This window comes from Manis pentadactyla, chromosome 5, assembly GCF_030020395.1.
Source record: "Manis pentadactyla isolate mManPen7 chromosome 5, mManPen7.hap1, whole genome shotgun sequence".
NCBI lineage: Eukaryota > Metazoa > Chordata > Mammalia > Pholidota > Manidae > Manis > Manis pentadactyla.
In genome coordinates this window covers 159397889-159422393 of record NC_080023.1, presented here as the reverse complement: position 1 = coordinate 159422393, position 24505 = coordinate 159397889, and the positions used below count along the sequence as shown (strand labels likewise).

Genomic DNA, 24505 nt, shown 5'->3' with positions numbered 1-24505 from the left:
TAATATGGGTAAATGTAGTAACCACATTGTTTTTTCATGTGAAACCTTCATAAGAGTATATATCAACAATACCTTAATAAAAAACTTTAAAAAAAAGAGAGAGAGAGAAAACCTCACGGTGAGGCCCCAGCTTGTCAACCTGGCACCATTCAAGGCCTCGAGTGATGGACACTACTTTGCAGACCTCAGTTGTCCCACTTGCTCAATCTCCCAGAAAATACATAAAGTGCTTAGCACAAGATGAACACCCAGAAAGTGATTAACACTTTAGAGAGATACCTGATGACAGGGTACACCTTGGGAATGGCTGAAGGAGCAGAAGGAGACAAAGCAGAGCAAAGCCAACTGCCCAGCCAACATGGGAGATAAAGGTGAGAACACAGAAGGCCAGCAGAAGCCTGGCTGGGAATAAACCAGAGGAAACTGGAGGGATCTGAGGGCTGATGTATGGGGCAACAGAGCCCCAGCCAGTGGGACAGCAAAGGCATGGCTCCAGGAAGTGGCCTTCAGAATACAGCTCCAATGGCCAGATGCTGTCTCATCCTGGGGTAAAGTTGTCATGCGATTTCAGCAAATAGAGGTTTTCCCTTATTTTTTAATTTGCAGAATGAACCCAGGGTGTGATCTGGTACAGGCCCCCATGAAAATTCGTATAATTATCTGATTTATAAATGTGTGATGCATGCCAGTTATGGAGAATGACTCTGGGCAGGCCAGGCAGACATTACAAACGGTGAGGCCTCGTACTTCTCTGGGAATAAAAAAGCATGACTGGGACAGTGATACTGTTAATAATAAGAAGAAGAATGTTAATGTTGATCACTAACATCTACTGAGAGTTTACAGACTCTGTGCTAAACACCTACATGCAGAATCCCATTTAGTCCTCTCATCAACCCAGTGAGGAAAGTACTATTACTATTAGTATCTGCTCTTTACTGGGAAGATCTGAGACCTTCCAGAAGGTCTGTGCTCATCCCATGTGAGTGGGGCCACTCTGAGGCCAGCCTCAGTGCAAGAGTAGAAGACCTTTCTGTGCAGCAGGCCTGGCCACAGACCCAGAGGAGCTCCAGCCAGGGTGGGCAAAGCCCTGGTACAGCCTGGCCTTAAGTTCATTTTACAGAGTTCAGTCTCACTACCTGATTCCATCCTTGAGTGCTGAGCTGAGCAGGTGATCTGAGCAGGGGCCCAGTTAATAGAAAATGGCATGAGGCAAGGGATAGGCTAAGGACCAGGTGGGAGAAGCTCAGTTATCATACCTGGGCTACCAGGTCAGGCCTGCAGGCAAGTGAGGGAACTTGGTACTGCTGAGCCCTACTGTTGAGCTCAAGATCTGACACCCTTGATCAGGTCCATGCTCAGGACCAGCACAGACCCCAAGCCTAGGGCAGGGCCCAGCCATTGGCAAGGGGACAGGGGTCCGGGTGTGGGTTTCCAAGGCCATGCTGTTGTTTTCAGTTTAGAGGCTACAGAAACAGGCCCTCCCCAATACTGGGCTGCACTGTGCAAAGAAGGCCTATGAAGGGAGGTCACGAAGGTTTCTCAAGCCACTGACACTTGAGCTGATAGGATGCTTAGAGCCAAGCAGGCAGATGTGAGAAAAGAAGATTCTATTGTTCTGTATCTTCAGGGTCTAGTAAAGCATGTGGCACAGAGGAGGTGTGTGTTGACTGGATGGATGGGTGGAAGGATGGATGAATGGATGACTGGGCAGTGTCTGGATTCTGAAGTCAGGGAATCCAGAAGAGAGGCAGGGGGAGGGGCAGCACAAAGCCAGAATGCATGGGTGAGTAGATGAATGGTGGCACCAGTCTTTTACATGGAGACATCATGCAGGAGGGTGAAATAATGAGCTCAGGATGGACACCTAGAACTTGAAGGCAGAACAGGTAGACGGCAGAGCCAGCCTCCCACCCAGGGCTCCTGACTCGCAGCCCCGGCTGAGAGTGGCCAGATTCTCAAAGGGGCTGAACCCTGGTCCACTAACTCTCCATATTCCAGAGGCAACACTGGCCCCAAAGGGGATCTGGAGGAGGTCCAGTGCCACGGCCAGACCCCAACTGTATACACTTGGTCTCCACCAGGTGCTGACCCACTTCAGCCCTAGCTGGTCTTAGTTCTAGTACTGACCCCCACCCCAGCCCAAACCAGCTTAGCCCATCTCCTCACCAGTGTGGCACCCTGGGCATCTACCCAGTCAAGGTCCTGGCCTGCTGCAATCATACAGTGGATATCCGCAATCATCTGCTGCTCAGGAGCTGCCCGCATCTCATTGATTTTCTCCTGCGTGATGCCTGCAGCAGGGAAGGGGGGATTTAGTCAGCACCCCCCAGATCTAGACCTCTAGGCGGAACAGGAGAGCAGATGGGAGTGTCACAGCCCCTGCTCCCAGGGTCTGCCAGTCAAAGGGTGGACAGACATGCCCACATATCATTGTCTCCTTGGCCCAGCGAACACAAACACCATGCTCTGGCCCGCAGAACAAGGGCCATTCCTGCCTGGAACCCACTGGGCCCTGTCATAGTATTGGTTACAGTTCTGCATGCTGTTCTTCTACCTGGAAATCCCCACCATCCACCCGCCCACCTCCAGCTGCTCAAACGAAGGCTCTGTCTCATCCTTTAGGAATGGCCTGCATCACCTCCCCAGCTGGCCTCCCCTGACGACCCTATCTCACTAGGGTCTGTGTTCGCTTCCTCTATTTTCATCCACATTTGTGTTTGCAGCACCAGGCACAATGCTTAATGAATTTTTATTATGGGAATGAATGAATGAATACATAACTTTCAAATGGAGAGATGAGTAAATTGAGGTGGATGGACCCAGAAAGACACTTTAGAGCCTGAATCTCTGGCTAAAAAGTTTAAGTTACTGGAAGCTACTAATGGTATTTAAGGAAAGGGTGACATGCTCATCTATCAGATCAAACACTCTTGGATAGAACTCAGGGAGGTCTGTAAACTCGAAAGAGAAAGAAATGACATGTTTGTTTTCACTAACCTTTCAATGAAATACAGCATATCCTTCCGTTAGCATACAAGCAAAGCCCACAGTGGGATGAGCAGTGCATGTGACTCTGTCACCAACAGAAACTGTAGGTATTTTCATATCACATTATCTTATTGTTTCCTGAATTAATCAAGTTTCCATATAACACATTCAAAAATATTTTGGTAGCTATATTTTCATATAATTGGTTCCCTTCATAATTCTATGATTCTGATAACTGCATTTCAAAACATGATTCTGAGAAGGCATCCCAAGACTCAGCAGATGGGCACAGGAATCGTTAAGAATCCCTGCAGAAGGTGGAGAGAAAAGCCAGGGGGTGGGGAGACCAAATCCGTGGTGATTGCAGTGGTCTGGGAAGGGCTCAGGGGCAGGGCCCAGACAGGACTTCGGGCTGCAGATAAGGGCCTGCATTTGAGAATGATTTCTGAGGAGGGAGCTTCAGACGTATGCATGCAGGGCGGTGGGGGAGGGCAGGTCTCTGATAGTTACATTTGTTTCCTCTCTGAAGCTCATTTGTGAGCTGAGAACAGCCCACATCTTGTTTATCCAGGTCCCTGGCAGCCAGTGTGGTGCCTGGCACAAAGCAGGCACCAGCCAATGTTCTTGACTTTTTATTATTTTTCCAAATGGGAATATATCTGTATTGTGAATGTTTATTAAACTGAATTGTCACAGCTGACGAAGAGGAGACAAGGCCAGCTGAGGCCACCCACGTGTGTGGGTGACACGGATGAGAACAATACCTCCCTTTCGCACAGCACGCTTTCCAGGGCCGTTTTGAGTCCTCATCATCTTAACCACACAGATAAGGATAATAATGATGCCCATCCCATTTCCTGAGCGCAGAGCACCAGGCAGGCCTGCAGTTAGCTAACTCGCTCACTGGCGTTGATGTAAGACGTGCTCACCGCAGCACCACACTGAGCCCTTACCCTGGTAAGCCATGCACGTCTCGATGACATCCAGGGTGGGTTCATCCTCGCAGAGGTCATACGGCATGTTTCCATCAGAGTTGACAGCGAGCAAGTCAGCCCCACTGCAGAGAAAGGGGGAGGGGGAGGGCCAGGAAGGTGTGGGCAGGGCCCGTCTGGCTGCCTCTGCCCTCCAGCCTCACACCACAGCCCCTCTACGGGACACCCCAGCAAGGACAATGGCTTCAGGAATCCAGGCGCCCAGGTGCGAAGGGGCCAAAATCCCAGGAAAACTATCCCTGCGGACCTCCCCTGGCTTCTGTTGAGCCAGAAGGCAGGCACTTGAGGACAGATGACCAAGTCCTCCCTAAGGACAATAATAAACTAACATCAACGTCAGCAGCTCCCTTTACCCGGCATCTGCTTAGAGCCGGCCTCGATCGAAGCCCTTCACACCACTGTCTCATGCAAGTCCTCAGGATGTCTTCTCAGGGTGTTCCTATTGGCCCATCTCACTCAAGGGAAACAGAGACTCGGGTTCAGTCACTTGTCCAGGGTCACACAGCTAGGGTGTGGGAGGGTCAAGACTCAAACCCAGGTCTCCCTTGTACCAGCCCTTTTTGCTTCCCCATGCTCTATCTCAGCCTTGGCCCGCACGCGGAAACCTCCTCAGCCATCCCCCAGCTCCTCCTCCAAGCTGCTGACCAGGACAGGCGCAGAGGCAGAGCCTTGGGCTCCTGGCGGAATTGCGCAGGAACCATCGAAATGAAATGAAAGGCAGCGTCCAGAGCTCTCTGCTCCAGACCTCCTGAAACAGTCTCTGGGGGTGGGACTCAAGAGTATGGCTTCTAAACCCATGCCCATGAGATTCTGGTACAGATGGGAGTTGGGAACCCACTGCACCAGGCTGGCACCACTTCCTCTCCCAGCTGGCCACTATCAGTGATGGGCCCGGGGCCACTTGATGCTCCTGGCAGACTGAGCCACACCCGGGTTCTCATCAGACGTATGGGCATGGGACCCCAGTCAGTCCTTGGGCCTAACAGCTCTCTGCTATGACTTCTCTGAACTCCCATGTGCCCGGGGCAAGCTGATGGTCCCCCTCTCTGAGCCAGGCCAATAGCACCATCAGCCCCCCCTTCAGCAGCCAGCCAATGGGTTCCTGCTGCTCTGCCAAGACCTCCACAAAAGGTCACTTGCTCTCAGCCACTTTCTGATCCCGTTCCCTCAGATGCTTTCCTTGGCCTCCCGGGACCCCAGCCCACCGGTCTTGCTCTGTCTCAGCACTAGCACTGAAATCATTTAGTTTCCTGCACGGTTCCTCAGGCCTTTCGCATTCCTGAGTGCCCTGCACCCAGCATAGGGCCTGGCCCAGCTCAAGTGCCCACCAATCCTTGGATGAATTCAGTTGAATACGTCTGCAATTGAATATTGCCTTTTCCATGTGTTTACAGAACCTGAGCAGACTAGAAAGAATTTCAGGGCAGGAAAGGACTATCAGTTATGGTAGAGAGAGAAATGGCCTTATTCCTGGGAGAGACACTACATGGTGTCTCCAAAGCAGGTTCTGCCCCAAAGAAAAGCACATGGACAGGATTTGGGGGGCAAAGAAGCATGCGTGACTTTTTTTTTTTATAAGAACAACAAAAATGTCAACAATGCATAAAGAGAGTGGGGGAGATGAATATAAGCTCAAGGGCTCATGGAAACACACAAAAAGAGATTAAAAAATAGAATGACACTCTGATCCAAAGCCAGACAAAGACACTACAAGAAAAGAAAACTACAGCCCAATATCCCTTATAAACACTGATGCAAAAATCCTCAACAGAACACAAGCAAACTGAATTTAGTTAAAGGATTACAAACCAAGATCAAATGGGATTTATTCCTGTAATGCACGGATGGTGAATTTTATGTTATGTGTATTTTACCACAACAATGTTTGGGGGGGTAAAAAAAAGACGATGAAGGGAGAAAGAGAGAATGAAGAGGGACAAAGAATGAGAAAGACAGAACAAGACCAAGAGGGAAGGAAAGACAGAGATGGAGAGAACCATCAGAGGAAGGCCCAGAGAGCTGGAGAAGGATGGGGGGAGAAAGAGAAAGAGAGGAAGAGAGTCAGTGAGAGAAAAACACATTGAGGAGAGAGAGGGAAACAGAAACAAACCAAGCCAAACCTGGAAAAACCCAAAGGTAGAGGTGGGGGCCATTCTGGGGGGAGGGGCACACGTACTACTGAACGAGGATTTTCACCAGGTTGATGTGGCCACAGGTGGCCGCAGCATGCAGCGGCGTCCACAGCTCATTGTCCTTGGCATTCACGTTGGCACCGTGGGAAAGGAGCAGCTTGACGATTTCCTCAAAGTTGTCGATGCAGCACTGCAAGGGGGACCCAGGTGGGTCAGCTCTGGGCAGGGCCCCAGACCCTCGGGGAACATGCCAAGTTCCCCTCCAGAGGCCAAGGGGAAGGACAAGGAAACCAACCTGCCTGAGTTTGAGTCCAGCTCCATTACTTACATGCTGTATGACCTTGGGCAAGCCACGTAACCTTTCTGAACCTCTATTTCTTCATGAGTCAGTTAATAGTATACAAGATAAAAATCTAAGTGTAATATGACACACTTAAAGATCAGCTATAAAAGCATTTGCAAGTGTTGGGAAAATGGGACAAAATTTTGAATAAGGCTTAAAAACCTTTTTTCTTTTTAAATTCCAGAAGGCCTCCTTCAAACAAAATTGAATGGAGAATTCTACCTTTGATAACCAGTAAATTCAAGCAGGGCTGCTCAGGTTGAAGCAGGGGTATGTGTTGGTGGAGATGAGGGGGTTTGGGGGAAGAGTCCCCCTTCCTGGCAGTGGACCATAGTTTGACACCTCTGACTCAGTTCTCCAGGAAGCCTCAAGTAATCAAGCCTCCCTGAAAAGAACCCAGCTCCATGTGAGGGCTCTGGAGGTCCTGGTAAAGTCCTGGGAAGGAGACAGCCACGTATATGCTCCTGGCTGTCCACACATTGGTCAGCCTAGGTGAGAGGGAAGGGTCAGGAGCCTGCAGCCCCCCAGAGAGACACAGGGCTCTGACAGTCACTGCAGCCCCAAAACTCCAAGTACAGGGAGTTAAAGATACCAAGGGATAGAGGGATCTCAAGCCAGGGCCAAGGGCAGGGAGAGGCAAGAACAGAGGAAAAAGCAGGGAGCCACTTTAGACTGTGGCTGGAGAATCCAGCAGGAGACAAAGCAGGGGACCTGTGCTCAGCACTGCCCCTCCAGGTAGGGACGTCATCCTGCTTCAATGGGAGATGGCTGCAGTTACACTGAGGAGCAGCACAGTCAGACTTGCTTTTTTAAATCCTTCTTCTGGTTACAGGTGGAGAACAGATTGTGTGTGTGCTTTTTGGGGGTAGGAAAGAGAGGTGAGGAGCTGTTGAAATCTCCCGGTTAAGAGATGATGATCTGGCCCCCAGAAGTGTCTGTAGGCATGGGGAGAAGGGACTAGGTGGCAGCAGACAGAGCAGAGGCCCCGGTGGGAGCCCATGCCCAGGTGGGTGTGGGGATGGGAACTGGGATGGGGCGACTCCACGGCCCCCACCCCCACCCTCAGCAGAGCCAGGGCTCAGCGCCAGAAGGGTATGTGGGATAGCAGCGGCCGTTTGCACAGATGGTGCCAGCGACCCAGGTTCTTTTTCCACCCCAGCTGGCCCGGCATCTCTCCGGACTGGTGGAACACAGGTGACCCAGTGAGGTGTGGCGCTGCCTCAGGTGAAGAGAAACGTGCAGCGGCACGGCGCGGCCGGCAGAGGGCGCCAAAGGCGCCGGCGTGAGGCGGCAGGGAAAGGGGAGGGGCCCCAGACTAACTGAGATGGGTCTGGGCATCTGTCCATAGAAGGAGAAGCAGCCCAGCCGCCGGGGACAGGAAACAGGAGCATCAGAGATCGTACCCTTCCTTAGGGGCTGCAAAAGCGTGAGGATGGGCTGGGGGCTTAGGCTGAAAGGGGAGGGAATTGGGCACTCAAATTGCAGTCTTGTGAGAGGGATGCCCAGGGTCCGGACCAGCCTGCAACTTGGACACGGGCTGAGCCAGGGCTGGGGTAGGAGCTGGGCTGGGGGTGCACGGGGGAGGGGGCGAGGGGACAGCGGGTGGTGGAGCGGGTAGTCTTCGCTCTGGAATTCCCCAAGGCGGAAATGGCACCTGCACCTGGATGACCCTTCCTGACCCCTCACCTCCTGTGTACTATCTCTGGGTGTGGATTCCGTCACTTAAGTCACTGTCCCCATCCCCGCTGCCCTGGCTGAGGCATCATCATCTCTTCCTGCCTCTCCACTGTTCCCTCTCCACACCCTCCGCACTGGAGAGTGCGCTTCCCCATTAACCCAGCTATGTTGTTCTCAGCTTACAAACTTCATTAGGGTCCCTGTTGCCAAGAGAAAATAAATCCCCACTCCTTCACCAGGCATGTGAAGTGCTTCTTAATAAGGTTCATTGTTGTGGCTGGGGCAGAAGTGACAACAGCAATAACAGTAACAACAGCCATGATGTGTCACCAGGACTACCTTGCTAACCTCTGGCCATGCGTTGCCCTGTTTAATCCTCAGAATAATATTCCAAGCGCTCCCTAGCTAGCGGCTCCCATACTGGGCAGTGCAGATACACAGCATATTCCATCATCATAGAAAGTTCTATTTGACAATGCTGGCCCTGAACCTGATTCCTGAACTGTAAAATAGGGATAATAATATTTCAGGGGGTTGTTGTAAGGATCGCCCAACACATCACATAAGTGAAGCAGCTTGGCAGAGAAGCAAGCATGTGACAAATTCTAATAATAATAATAATATCTAATATTCCTCCAGTGTCGGGTGAGGCTCAAAGGGTTTTTATGTGCATTCATTTAATCCTCATAACAAACCAATTAGACGAGGACTTGTTGTTTCTTTTACAGATGGGAAAACTGAGGCACAGAAAGCTTAAGTAACTTGCCCAGGGTCACAGGGCTAGAATTCCCAAAGGGACACAGAGGAAGCCGCTGGGCTTCTGGTGGAGGGTGGGGACCTGCCCTGGGCTCATGGGTAGGGCAGTGGCCTGTCTTTGTCCATCCGCCCTGCCCTCATGGGGAAATGGAGAGGCTCTCACCAATCCAGAGTTCCAGCAGTCTGGCCTCCCGCCTGCCAGGCTGCACTCAGAAACTTGGGATGGGGCACAGGGAGGTTTCATTGTGTTGATTCATTAAGTCAGCATGCACATATTAAGCACCTGCTGTATGGCAGCATGTGGAAAGATGCTGGGATGCACCAAATGAGGAAGAGACACAGCTCTGCCCTCAGGCAGCTGAGAGTCTGGGCAGAGGAAGGCCAACATCAAATGATGATGCCAATGGTTAAAATGACTAATTTCAAACAAAGGGGGTGCTCAGAAGAAAAGGATATGTATGTAACAGCTCTCAGGCACTGCTGTGAATGGGCGCTAACCCCCACATGTACCAAGGGCTCTGGGAAGTGAGATGGGAAGAATACAGTGTGTTCCAGGAACAGGAAAGCCATGTGGCTGGAGCCTGGAGAGCCAGGAAGCGTAGAGAGCTCATCAGGGGCTGGGCCTTGAGGGAGACACCAGGGCCCACAGAGAAATGGCAGTAGATTTTTGGCTTGAGCATTCCTGTGGCCACAGCAAGGAGAACCAATCAAGGCAGGGCCAAATGAATGCCGGAGACCAGCAGGGAGGCTGTTGCAGCATCCAGGTAAAGATGACAGCCAGAGCATCCCCTGCCCAGCCAAGGATGGTGGGTCCATCACGCTGCCCTGTAAATAATGTGTGTTATGATTGTGGTTCATGGCTGCAGTTTATGGCTGTATGACCACAGGCAGGTCATATAACCCCCATTAATCACCTTTGTCACCAGGTGGACTGGTGCCTTCTGGGTGTGAATGAATGTGCTTTGAAAGCTTTCAACCTCCAAACAAACTTGCTTTGTCTGTCAAACTCTTTGCTAGGCAGTGAGGATGCAGCAGACAAAGGCTCCCTGTCCTTGCAGGCTGTGTGTGCGCCATGCACGCATGTGCACAGGAGCTCTGTGGGCGTGCTTGTAACAGACACACACATCTCCAAAGCAGACAAGAGCTTTTCAGATGGGGCAGCTGCAGCTCCCCTCCCCCTTTCCTCTCTGAGGGCTCTGGGAAGGAAAAAGGCAGGAGATGGGGCACCTGTCCAGGTGGGGAGCAGAGAGCTGGGGACCCCAGCAAGCCCAGCCTTACCTGGTGCAGGGCTGTGAGTCCATCCTCATTGCACAAATCAGGGCTGACCTTATTCTTCAGGAAGTAGCGTACTGCAACAGAGGGGACAGGAGTGAGTGTCCTGTCATACACTGGGCCTGCAGATATGCAGGGGACCCAAGCAGACCCACTCTCTCCCAGGTTCTGACACAAACAATCTTGTTCACTCCTTACAACAGGTGTAAGAGGTAAGTATCAACACCTCCCCCCTTTTACAGATGAGGAAACTGAGACACAGAACATAGGTCTTTGGTCCATTATTTCCAAGAGGTGGATGACACAGCCTGTCTTGTTCTGGATAATAATAATAATAGGAACTCACAATATCAAGCATTTCCTGTGTGCCAGGCACTGAGCTAAGCAATTTAAATTTGTTCTCGAGGGAGACCACCACAGATCATCATAGAAGGCATACACTCTGGAGTCTGATGGCCCAGGTTCAAATCTGAGTGCCATTCTTATTGGCTGTGTGACCTCCATCAAGACAGTTCCCTCTCTGTGCCCACCCTCACCAAGTTTGGCTCCCTCTGAAATGTGCACCCAAGTCCACATCTCCTAATGCCCTGGTAAACACTATATCCACACGACAGCCCATCACCCACCCACTGGGGCAAACAAGGTGGTTTCATCAATTTACCCCTGCTGCAGGGTAACCAGGAGTGGCTGTGCAGAGGGAAGAAGGATCCTTTGTGTAGGATGCATTCCAGTCAGCAGCCCAGGGCTGCCAGGGAAAGACGAGGGCTCAGGACAGTCGGGATGGGGTGGCCTCTGAGCTCCATCCTCATGAGGCCCAGCTCATGTTCCCACAGCCAAGTGACCCCCTTGGCCTGAGCATGAGCATGAGCACAGGCCCATGTGAAGGGAGGATGAGGCCTCCATCCAGTCTCCTGGCAGAAGGTGACATGTCCAGCAGATTCGCCCAAGATGCACTCACTGTGCTGGGGGTTTGTATGGGGTATGGTCAGGTCCTGTGGAACGGGCCTGGGACTCACTAGCCACATCTGCCTGCTACGGCTGCTTAAACTTAAACTCATAAAAATTCAGAACTCATTTCCTCCATCACTCTGACCAAATTTCAAGTGCTCAAAATCCACATGTGGCTACCATATTAGAAAGTGCGGCCTTACAACATTTCCATCTTCACATCAAGTTCTACTGGACAGCACAGCTTTGGAACTCCTACCTACCTACCTCTCCAGTCTTATTTCTTAAACTCCAAACGCCTCCCACAAAGGCCTTGTCAGCCGCAGAGTCACTATGCTTCTCTGGCCTCTGAGCTTTTGCACAGCCTGTTCCTACTGCTTAGAAGACACAATTATCCATCCATCATCCACCCATCCACCATCCACCATCCACCCATTCACCCATCTATCTATAACACTCACACACACACCCATCTGCCTCACTCCTCATCCTTCAGGTCTCAGCTCAGACTCCCCAGATGAGGGCACCACCCTGCTTGGTACACCCACAGCCCCCACACATCTCACGGATAGTTTATCACAACTATACTCATATAACTGTTTGGGTAAGTCTGGGCTTGGGTCTGTCTGCAGTAGGACACTTGGTCCCAGGAGGGCAGGACAATGGCCAGGCACTTACTGCTCTTTCCCTGAGGACTGGCACACAGCAAATACTCAGCAACCCTCCCAGCCCCTGACACACTCACCAGCCCCCCCAGCTCAACCCAGGGACACAGCCTCTCTGTCTCTGGGTGAAGCAGACCACCCTGTAGTGCTGACCGGTAGCTCATGTCTGCTTTGTCTGTCCTGCAGAGCCGTGCATGCGCTGGTACCTGGTCTCAGCCTCAGGGCCACATGGGGAGGTTGGGGCAAAGCCACTGATCACCAAAGCCCAGCCTGTCCTTGGGGCAGGGGGGATGCTCTGGCCTTTGGGAGAGAAGCGGTCATTATGTCCCTGTGCGGGCTGGATTTCTGGAAGGTTCTGCTTAATAAGGCAAGAATTCAAACCCAATGGGGGTGGGTGGTGGACCAGGTTTCCTGTCCAGGAGACACTCTCTGAGGCAGAAATTAAGCATTAGCTGCCAAAAGCAGCCTTTGTGTGCTGTAATTATTGGGGTGTTCTCCATGCCGTGTGGGAGCCCAAGAGATGTAATTACTCCGATGTCGGGCAGTTATTTTCAGCCCAGGAGGTAGGAAGTCATCCCTGTCTCTAAGGAGGCCTTAATATTCATTCATGAGCCCAGGCCCCTCAGCAGTTCCACCTCTGCTCTCGCAGGGCCTGGCTCTGGACACAGCTCACTCTGGTTTTAGGCAAGTTATTCCTCATCTCTGTGCCCGGTGCCCTCATCTGCAAAGTGGGGATCACGACAGCATCTTGTCTGTGGAGTTGCTATGGGGACTAAATAAGACAATACCTGAAAACTGCTATCACTTATTTTTTTTTTTTTGAGAGGGCATCTCTCATATTTATTGATCAAATGGTTGTTAACAACAACAAAATTCTGTACAGGGGACTCAATGCACAATCATTAATCAACCCCAAGCCTAATTCTCAACAGTCTCCAATCTTCTGAAGCATAAAGAACAAGTTCTTACATGGTGAACAAATTCGTACATAGTGAATAAGTTCTTACATGGTGCTATCACTTATTTTAAAAATAAAAATAAAAACAATCACTGAGGCCCTGCCTGGTCCCGCTCTGTGCAGGGCACTGAGGATACAACCATGAACATCTTATATTTCTCCAGAGTAATCAATGTGGCTGTAAAAGACAGAGGTCATCTCTCTCCAGGGAGCTCCAAGCATCTGCCGGTTCAAGGACCGCAGAGAGGCTGCAGTTGATGCCCCTACAGCTCCCCATGCAGGCAGGACCGCACTGAGATGGCAGAGAGGTGGTTCCCGCCCTCCTCGCGTGTATTCCCGTTCCTGGCGCCAGCCCTGTTGCTCCACCCACACCTCCCTGGCAATCTGGCTGGAATCTGGGCCAAGCAGGGCCATCTGCTCCCAGCCATCTCCAGCTGTAGTGAGCGAGGCTGAACCAGCCCATCTCTGCAGGAAGCTCGTGGCGGCTGCCTTTGCAGGGAGAAATCACCGCTGACAAGCGTGTGTTTTCTTTGCCACCTGACCCGCTCTGCCCCACAGAGCAGACTGCCTGACCTCAAGCCCGTCAGTGATGCACAACGACAGGTGTGGCTCCTGCCCCTGCCCTGGGGGAACAGGAACAGCAAGAGAGAGACATCTGCCCACTAGAGGTGGCCCTTGGGCAATCCACATCTACCCCTGGGTACTCAGTTGCTGAGCTACATACACTCAGACAGGTGACTTGCACATGTTCGTGGGGTACCCACTCACCAAACCCCCCATCTTGCCTCCTTTCCCACCTACAGCCCAGCAATGAACCTACATCTTCCCACCGCCCTGAGGCCCTGCATGATCTAGTCTCTGCCCCTCCCCAGCCCCACCGCACCTCGCTATCCTCTTCCCCTCCTCCAATCCCTCACACTGGCTTCTTTGATTTCCTAAAACAAAACAACAAAAACTGAGCTCCTCCAGGCCTTTCCATACAGTTTCCTGCACTAGGAGCCCTCTTTCCTCCCACTCCTGGGCCAAAAATTCTTCATCCTTCAGATTCCAGCTGAAATATCACCTCCTTTGAGATCCTCCCCTGATTACCCCAATCTCAATTGAGTTGCCAGAGTGATTCTCTCTCCCTGCATTTCTGCATTTCTGCATTTTGCTTTGCAGTAGCACCTGTTGCAATTTGTGATTGAAGGGTGTTTAGTTAGTATAATATAATTATTAGATTGTCACTAGATTTTAGCTTAGTTTTTGGGACTCCATGAGAGCAGGGTGTCTCACTGACTGGTGCTTCCAGCGTCCAGTATGGAGGCTGACTCACAGCAGGGGCTCAACAAATATCCGTTATAGTGAGAGCACCTGAAATTTCTCTTAGCAAATTTCTAGTACTCTATATGGTATTGTTATTAATTAGAAATCACCATGCTGTGCATTGGACCTCTAGTCTTCATCCTGCCTAACTGCAGCTTTGTGCCTTTTGATCAACATCCCCCCTAAAAGGTAACTATATGAGAAGATGGATATGTTAATTAGCTTGACTGTACTAATCATTTCAATACATATATCAAAACATCACAATATGCACCTTAGTTATAAATAAACATATGTATCTTTATATTACAAATAAATCTATATAAATATATTATATATATGTGTGTGTGTATGTGTGTGTGTGTGTGTGTGTGTGTGTGTGCTGGGCATTGTGTTAAGCACTTTATATCTATCAAATCCATTAGTCCTCTTAATCCAGTTATGAGGATTAATGACCTGCTATTACTAATTAACTGCCTGCTATTATTATTGCCCCAATTTGCAGATAGGAAAACTGAGGCCCAGGCTTGAACATGTGAAATGACTTGTTTAAGGGCATGTGTCTGGGTATGGCAGAGCTGGGATTTTTAACCCAGGCCTGGCTGCCTCCAAAGGCTTAACCACTGTGCTAAAATTGTGCCAAACAAGGACCCGGGGAAAGGAACATGTTCAGTAAAGAGACGTGTAGGATGGATGCAGATACTAGTTAATTAGTGTGGAGAGCCAGAGATGACAAAAAGCTGTAAGATAGGTCAAGACAGTTCAGTGCTCAGTACACGATAATAAAGACAATGACCATTAAACAGTCATCATAAAAATCTTTTTGTTAGTGCCATTTGCAGATGAGGACTCCAAGGCCCGGCGGCTGACAATGAGCCGGTGGTCCCAGGGCCCATGAGTGGCAGCTCTGGGGCTGACTCTGGAGCCTGAGTCCCAAGGCCTCCTCTGTTCATCTTCCTGCTGCATCTCCATTCTAGGCAGACCCCACCTCACCCAATTCCAAGCACCCTGGCGGCTGGTCTCTAGCTGCCGCACTCACCCACTAGGCCACACCTCCTGTCTGGGAAATCCGGCCCACGCTGATCCCATTTATTCCCCTCCGCAGGTCCCAGGTCTGCTTTCCCCAGAGTCTCATGGGGTCCAACATCTGCAACCCGATCACACCAGCTCCTCTGGCCAGCCCTTCCCCTCTCCCGCTCATCAGGGTGCTGTCAGGGTTACAGGGGGCCGGCCTGCTGCTTTGACAATGCCCGAACGGCCAGCACTGCCAGAAAGCAGCCTCTCCACTTTCCTCTCAAGTCAAGGTTGTCAGGGCTCCTCTGCACTTCCAAAATCACTCCACTGAGCAATTTCAACCTTTTCACCCACCACTCCCCCCTGGAGCAGAAAAAGCCAGAAATAGCTGCTTCCAGGGAAGCCCAGCTGCCTGGGGCTGGGGGAGAAGAGACTCAGTCAAGTCTAACATGGCTTCTGCAGTGACTGATGCGGCCCATGCCACTGCCAGGCAGTTCACCCCAGGATCCGGGGCAAGGAGTCAGCTGTGGTGGAGGGTGGACAAGGGAGACCTGGGCTTCCCTCAAAGTCACATCCCCAGGCCCAGACCCCAGAGCCAGACCTGTTCTTCCCAGGGTAGCCTTCTACGAGGGTCCATTTGAGAAGAAGAGGGGCCAGACAATAGCAGGTGTTAATGAGGATGTGGGGACATTGGAACCCTCACATATTGCTGGTAGGAATGTAAAATGGTGCAGCAGTTTTGAAGATTCTCTCAAAAAGTGGAAAACAGTCTGGCAGTTCCTCAAAAAGTAAACATAGAGTTATGTGACCCAACTATTCTATGCCGAGGTACATACCCAAGAGGAATAAACACATATGTCTACACAAAAACTTGTACACAAATGTTTATACTGCATTATTTATAATAGCCCCAAAGTGGAAACAACCCAGATATCCATCAATGGATGAATGAATAAATGAAATGCAGTATATTCATACAGTGGAATATTACACAGCCATAGAAAGGAACAAAGTGCTGATGCTTACTACAACATGAATGAACCTTGAAAACATCACACTAAGTAAAAGAAGCCAGACACAAAAGGTCACATATTATATGATTTCATTTATATGAAATTTCCACATGAGGCAAATCCATAAAGGAAGAAAGTAGATTAGTAGTTGCCGAGAGCTGTGGGGAGGGGGAACAGGGTGTGACTGCTAATAGGTAGTGTTTCCTTTTAGGGTGATGAAAGTTTTCTGTTAAGTAGATAGTGGTAATGGTTGGACAGCCTTGTGAATATGAAGAGCACAAACTGCACAGTTTAAAAGGATGAATTTTGGTATGTGAGTATTTCAATTTAAAAAGAAGATGGCTCCAAGTTGGCCTTGAATGTTAACCAAATCTCAGGTTAAATGTTTCACTGTAAATATCCCTCCCTCCATGAAGTGGGCCAAGTATCCTCCTCATGCGCTTTCTGTTCCCTCCCCAGAACACTTAACACTATAATGTAGTTGTGGATGGATTTGTCTGTGTCTACCTGACTGTTAGCTCTGGAGGGGTGGGGGAGTAGGAATCACAAACCTTTTAGCTACAGTGACACAGTTCAGGCTCCCGGTCAATATCTGATGACTGCACAAGTAAAAAAGAGCCTGCCTGGCCTCTACTCAAGCCTTAGAACTGGCCAGGGCATACTCTCTTGGACTATTCTATGCTTCCTCCTCTGGACAACAATGCTTCCAGGCTGGGCCATAGACTTTTCCATTTTGGAGAGAATCTGCATCCCTTGGTTTATGAAAAGAAGCCAGTGTCATTCTTAGAATCTCTGATACCCTCAGGACCATGAGGACAAGATGCCCAAGAGCTCATGAGGCATGTAGCTATAATCTTCTCCTACCCAGAACTCACATGTCCAGGACACATGGCTGTGCTGGACAGGGGTTGTTGATAGAGATTCACATCAGCTGTCCAGATGCCTCTGCACATGTGAAACATCTCTAGGATAAGATGTGCAGGAAAAGTGATTGCAGGCCCTTTAGAATGCAATCTCTATGCAGCCAAATCTTGCCCATCTTTTTATCTGGGGTATTCAGCACCCAGAATAAGAGCTCAACAAATAGTTGTTAAGAGAATGATCAAATAAAAAATTCATTTCTAGGAAAATAAAACTAAAGATACCAGAGAAATCAAACAAAGTATATGCAAGATCTAATGAGGAAAACTACAAAATCCTGATGGATGAAATCAAAGAAAAATTAAATAAATAGAGTTCATGTCCATAGATAAGAAGATTCAATATCGTCAAGATCTCAGTTCTTCCCAACTTGGTCTACAGAGTCAATGCAATCCCAATCAAAATTTCAGCAAGTTATCTTATGAATATGGACAAATGATTCTAAAGTTTATATTGAGAGGCAAAAGACCCAAGATTGCCAACACAATATTGAAGAAGAACAAAGTCAGAGGATGGACGAGACTCAACTTCGAGACTTACTATAAAGCTACACTAATCAAGACAGTATGATATTGGAAAACAACAACAACAAAAAAAAAAATACAAATAGATCAGTGGAACAGAACAGAGGGCCCATAAATAGACCCCTGTAAGTATGGTCAACTTTCAACCACTGTTGGTGGGTAGAGCCACTTTTTATGGTTTCTTACAAAACTGAACATTCTCTTACCATACAGTCTATCAATCAGATTTCCTTGGTATTTACCCAAAGGAGTTGAAAGCTGTGTCCACATAAAAAATCTAAACACTGATGTTTATGGCAGCTTTACCCCAAATCACTAAAACTTCGACGTAACCAAGATGTCCTTCAGTAGGCAAATGGATACACTGGTACAACAACAATGGAATATTATTCAGTACTAACAAGAAGTGAGCTATCAAGTCATGAAAAGATGTGGAAGAACCTTAAATGCTTATTACTAAGTGAAAGGAGCCAATATAAAAAGGATATATACTGTATGATTCCAATTCCATGCCATTCTGGAAAAGGCAAAACTATGGAGACAATAAAAGGATCAGTGGTATTGCCAGGAGTTGGGGAGGAGGGAGGGATGAACAGGCAGAGCACAGAGGATTTGGGGGCACTGAAAATATGCTGTGTACAATAATGACGGATACATGTCATTATACAATAGTCTAAACCCATAGAACACAAAACACCAAGAAGTGAACCCGAATGTACACTATGGTCTTCGGATGATTATCGATTGTGTCAGTGTAGGTTTATCAGTGGTAACAAACGTACCTCCCCAGTGGGGGCTGTTGATGACTGGGGAGGCAATGCATGCATGGGACCAAGGGGTGTATAGGAAATCTCCCTACCTTCCCTCAATTTTGCTGTGAACCTACAATAGTCTAAAAAATTAAGTCTAAATACAGTGTAGCACAGAGAAGACAAGTAGTGACTCTGTGGCATCTTACTACACTGATGGACAGTGACTGCAATGGGGTATGGGGGGATCTTGATAATGTGGGTGAATGTAGCAACCACATTGATTCTCTTGTGAAACCTTTATAAGAGTGTAAATTAATGATACCTTAATAAAAAAAATTATAACTGACCACGAAAAAAAATTAAGTCTAAATAAATAAGCAAACAGAAGCGAGAGAAGTCTATGTACAAGATAGCTACATTTAATCCTCGTGAAAAATGCCATCTTTCTGAAATGGGGGGATGGGGAGATGCTTCTCCATCTTCCTAATGGAGAAGCAGACACTAATGTATTGGATTTCCTCAAAGGGAGAGAGAGCTACATTTAACTCATCTAATGTGGAGAAGATGTGGGTCTATAATGTTTCCCCACCAGAGCTGCAGAGACTGTCCCTGTGTACACATCCCTCTTTCCTTCGCTCCCCTTCTGCCCTGTCCCCTCATGTCTGCCCCACCATCCCCCACCCACACCATCAAGGCATCTTGCCTTCCCCCCACCCCCAAGTGCTATATCTCAGGGACTCAAGGAAAGTGTGCTGCTCCTCCAGAAACATAAACTTGGAATTCCCCCCATTCCATTCATGAACACATTAGACCCCAGCTGTGCCAGGTCCCTATTCTTCATGAATTCTGCTTCCAGAATTCTCCCTGCACCTCTCTCTGCAGACACAGAAACCTGATCTCCCTTCTCCCTGCAGAGCCTGGCTGCCTGGGAACTCTCCAAGGTAGTTTTCTCTCTGCCCTTATCCCCATTCCCTTCTCTCCCCGAATGCAGGCATACCTCTTCCTGATGTCCCTTCTCCCCCAACCCTGTCTCTCTCACCTCACTTCTCTTTCCACTACCTCAACACACTTTTTTTAAATTGTCCAATTATTTCATATCTTCAGGCAAGTAATAGATAAAAATATTCCCAGCCCTCTAGGTAGAAGCTGCAGTCACATAACCACTAAAATGATTTCACAGCCATCATAATAATATCTAACATTTACTGAATATTTTCCAAGTGTGAGGCACTTATGCTAAGAAGTTACATGTCTCATCCCACAACAGCCCTACGACTTAGTGTTAATTCAACAGAGCACTGACATGATTTGCTCAAGTTCACTTGGCTAATAAGTAAATGTTGAGTCTCAGCTCCAGCCTGGGTGATTCCAGGCACCACTGATGTTTTAGGCATAGCTAACCTAGTGACAAGAGAGCCTCACCTGTGTATAACCAGAGTAAAATCCATTCCTGTTGATATTTAGGGAGAGAAAACAAATTACCTAAGAAGAGGGAACTTCTCTGGCTCCACCTACCCACTTTGAACCTTCTATCTGGTGTTCCTGGTCCCACTCTTCTGTCCCATAACAGCCTCCCTGTCCCCTGCCTGTCTGCCTGGCTCTCAATTCTCTCCTAAACATTGTGTCTTGCTTCTCTCCCTTATCACTGTGTCACACAGGACAGTGGCAAATTCTACTCTGGGCTGACGCCAGTCTGGCCAACAAAATGAAACACAATTTTTGAAAATTTTAATGGAGACATTGAAATTAGGATTTCTAGCTCCCATGGCAACTGAAAAGATAAAAGCAAATAAACATGGTATTCATTAAAGTCACAAAATGAAAGAAGTAACAGAGACACAAATGCCACAAAGCAAGAAACAAGAGGACCTAAATCCAAACATCTACATAAGAATAAACGAAAGAATTTACCTTCTCCTATAAAGCAGTAAAGATTCGGTTGCCAAAAAGAAAAAAAAAATTCAACTGTGTGCTGCTTACAAGAAAAACATCCCAACAATATAACAAGAGAGACTAAAAATAAAGGACGTTCAAATATAAAACGGACAAATGCAAACACAAAGAAAGCGGGGGTGGCAACATTACTATGATGCAGAGTGGATATTTCAGGGCAAAATGAGGAGGTAATCAAGCTTAGGTTGATTTTTAAAAAAGACACTTCAAAGTGAAATATAATCAGAAAGCAACCCAGCGGTTGCCTGAGGCTAGTGGTGGGGTGGAAAGAATGAAGTTATCAGTTCAGAAACCTTATGAACTGCATAAACAGTAAAGCAAAATTCAGTAAAATGAAAATTGTCAGTATATAAGTCAAAAACATGATTTTTCTTAGGAACCTTCAGTACATACACACCCTAAAGAAAAGAGCAGAGTGGGGACAAAGATTTATGGGCAAGGATATGCACAGCATTATTATTTATATACATTGTTTATATAATTGAGAAATACTGGAAGCAATTCAAATGTCTAAATGATTGGAGACTGGTTAGGCAAATTACGGAACATCCACATAATGGAATATTCTATAGCTGGTATCTCTGAGGAATTTTAATGACATGGGAAAATGCCTGATATATAATGTAGAATGGGAAAACAAGAGATCAAAACAATTCGTTCATGATAACAACAACAACAAAAAAAACTATACATTCAATGCAATCTCAATTAGCAAGGAAAAATGCATTCCACACATGCACACACTTCTAGGAAAAAAAATTAAGATAGTTGTGATTTTTGTTTTATGGTTGCCAGAAAATATATTAGTTGTGATTTTTATTTTATGGTTTTCCAAACATTTAAAAATATGTATGTACTCCCATTATCATCAGAATTATCCAATTTCACTAAAAAACAAAACCCTCCACAGAATGAGCCAAGCAGTAACTATATTTCTGCTAAGAATTTCAAGGGCAGAATTAAGGTGTCAAGCTGGTGACCCCAAGAGGCTGAAGCTGGAACGCCTGTAACAGGTAGGAAGTCAGATGAACAATAATTACAGCCCCTTTGTATCACGTGGAGGTCGGCAAACTATGGTCCAATGGCCAAATCTTGCAATTTCGAACTGCTTGCAAATTTAGAATGGTCTTTATATTTCTTAATGGTTGGGGGAAAAAAGCAAAGAAGAGCATCCGATATCCCATAATCCCAAATATACCATAAATGAAGTTTAATGGGAGCACATGCTCATTTGCCTGTATACTGCCTATGGCTGCCTCCTCTGTCCTAGCAGAAACTGTATTGCCCACACCATCTACACTATTTCTTACTTGGCTCTTTACAGAAAAGATAATCCCCAGCGCAGAGCTTTTCAGCTTACAAAGCGCGTTGAAAACCACAGTCATTTTCCTCCCCCAGTAAAAGTTTCATGGCCCTGGGTAGGAGAAGGAGAAATCAACATATGTCCACGGTGGACCGTGGGACCGTGGCTGGGAGGGGCGTGGGCAGATCAGCTTCAGTGCCTTCATCTGCCCAGGACTGAAGGGGCACAACCCCCAAAGATCTGCTGTCGCTCCTCACCTTTCACCCCACTGCTGTCTCACCCCCTACCCCAACTCAGCCACCTCTCCCCCTCTGAAAGCAGCCCCACTTCCTGCCAAGAGCGTGACCTTCTGAAACCTGCATGGTGGAGGCTGCAGCTGCAAAAAGGATGGTATTTGTATCTGGACCCTGCTTCCTGTTTGCTGGCTGGGGGTTTTTATTTGCCGGTGTTTGGTTTTGTCGTGTCTGATATAGACTCACTTCCTAGTCACATCAGAATGGAGACGTCTGTCTCCTCACAGGGTATACTGCCTGCCACCAGACCCACCTGCCCAGGTCCCCTGTCTTCCGTGCTCTCCCCACCTGCTGCACAATCTCCTGTGACATCCAGATGCCCATCTTCTGCCTGCTCAGGAGCAGAAACCAGGGTGGCTGGGTGGGCGAGGGGAAACAGGAGCATTTCTGCTGCCGGAAATGGAAAAATCCACTCTTATCAGAGAGGAGCTGGCTGGGTTCGGCAGGAAGGAGGCAAGTTTGCAGGTTTTCCAGGGCTTCTGGAACCCACTGTTCTTTGCAAGGCCTGGCTTAGCAAGGAGGACCAGGGCAGTGGCTGGGGGCAGGGTTAAGTATGGGACTTAGGATTCGTTTGCTAGGCATGCCTCAGCCCTGGGACCTGGAGAGCATTAGCTGATGCTCCCAGCAATAGATGAAAATGGACTGTGCCCAACTCTCCTGTCCCTAGGACTCGGCCAAATGTGCGAGCAGAGAGCAGACACATCAGGGTCTAACAAGCCAGTGATAGCAAGAGCTCACGTTTAGTCCCACACTTGAACTCCAAGCTTGCTCCACCACGATGATTTCGGTGCATGTCTTAGAGCTAAACCTGACCTCGGGTTTCAAGAGCTGGAGATCTGTAGCCCAAGCCTCCCTGTTTCCTGTTCTGCCAGCACACCCAGCACTGGCTCTGGGTAGAAGATGAGAGGACTAGTCTGACCTTGGCTGCAATCACCCCCACCCTGGAGCAAGGCCACCGAAACACACCGCAGGGGGACAGGCAATCTCCTAGGCATTGCACCTGGTATGAAAACACAAGTATAGCAGCTAAGGATTCAGACCCCATTTCCCAGTGATCTGATCTCAGGCATGTCGTCTCCTCCATTTGAACCTTGGTTTCTCACATCTGGTTATCTGAGAGGTAGACTGTAAAGTGCTGACGTCACCATCATCATCATGAATATCATTCAGCTAGTTGGCTCTCTCCCTCCAAGCAGACATCCTATAGGAATGTGGAGCCCAGTCTTCAAGCTTCAAGACACAAAACAGTGGCTCAAGGCGATGGGCATCTTGGGAAACCCTGTGGGCTCACGACAGGTAGAGCTAAAGGGCAGCCAGCCTCCAAGATGCTGGGCTCAGTTCCTCCTGGATGCACACAGAATGGGACTGGCTGATGCGCGACTGTGGGGTGGAGTGTGACCTCCGAGGCTCAATTGTAAAAATATGTTGCGGGTTCCATCTTGCTTCTTGGATCAGTCACTGTGGGGGAAGGAAGCAGCTGCCTTGTGGAGAAGACACCTGTGCAGCCCAGGGGACTGAGTGAGGCCTCCTGCCAACAGGAGAGTCAGCCATCACGGAGTCAGAGCCTCTTGCCCTAGTCAGGCACTCAGATGACGGGAGCCCTGGTGACAGAGCGACCTCACGAGAGACCCTGACCCAGAGCCAACCAGCTACAGGCCCAGGCCTCCTAAATGGCCTGAATGCAAACATTCCCCTCCAGTCAAATTTCTGTTAAGCGGAGACTCTTCACTGAACCCTACAGCTGACTAAGGGTTTCTATTTCAGCCCACAGCACTGAAAACCTGTCAGTCATCACCTGGGACTCTTTCTTGTTTTAGGGGCACAACCAGGGCTTCCCTGCCATGTGAGGATGGGACCAGGCCTGTGGCACCCTCCTGAGCAAAGGGTACCACTGATCTGGCTGGAGAGAGGTCGGGGAGAAGACTGCAGGTCCTTGCCCCCAGCAGCCACCTATGGTTTCCGGAATCACACACCTGAAGGTGGTTCTCTCCTGCTCAAAGACCTCTCATGGCTCCCCACTGCCTTCGCGCTGCAGTCCGACAGGCCCCCCAAGGATTCAGGGGCTGCAGCCTCCTCTCTCCTTCCTTCCTTCCCTCCCTTCCTCCCTTCCTTCCTTCCTTCCTTCCTTCCTTCAGTGTCTCCTATGCACTAGACCCACCCAACTGCTCCTTCCTCTCTCCTGCCCCACAGATATTCACCAGGCTTCAACTCTGTGCAGTGAGCAAGACAGACACCGCCCTGCCCTCCCGGGGCTTGCAATCTGCCCTCCCTCAGTCTGGAATATTCGTCCCTTCTCCCAGCAGCTAAATCCCAGCCCAGCCCTCACGCCACTGCAGAAGACATTCAATAACCTCAAGTTGACATTAAATGAGAGAACGAATGAATACATGACTGAATACACCGCCTCAGTGAAGTCTTCCTTGACCCTGAATGAAGTGTCCTCCGCAGTCACAGCGGTGCCGCCAGTACAGGGCTGTGGAACACTCGAAATGGGCATAATCTGGATTGAGATGTGCTGGGAGTGTAAAATACACGCTGGACTTTGAAAATTGAGTACCAAAAAAAGATACAGAAAAATGTCTTGATTATGTTCTGTACTGACTGAATGTTGAAAAGACATAATTGAGTTAAAGAAAATGCATTATACAAATTAATTTTGCCTGTTTCTTTTCTACTTGAATGCAGCTACTAGA

At 48.7% G+C, this 24505-nt stretch overlaps 1 protein-coding gene across 2 annotated transcripts in view; it reads right to left on the bottom strand.

Moving 5' to 3' along the window:
* Positions 1-24505, bottom strand: part of PPP1R16B (protein phosphatase 1 regulatory subunit 16B) — a 93582-nt gene that overhangs the window by 14968 nt on the left and 54109 nt on the right. For both annotated transcript variants that reach the window (XM_036902289.2, XM_036902290.2), the window contains exons 3-6: positions 10170-10240; positions 6160-6305; positions 3945-4048; positions 2170-2294 (exon numbers count right to left, since the gene is read on the bottom strand). In XM_036902289.2, the coding sequence (XP_036758184.1) occupies positions 2170-2294; positions 3945-4048; positions 6160-6305; positions 10170-10240 (446 nt within the window). The remainder of the gene's footprint in view (positions 1-2169; positions 2295-3944; positions 4049-6159; positions 6306-10169; positions 10241-24505) is intronic.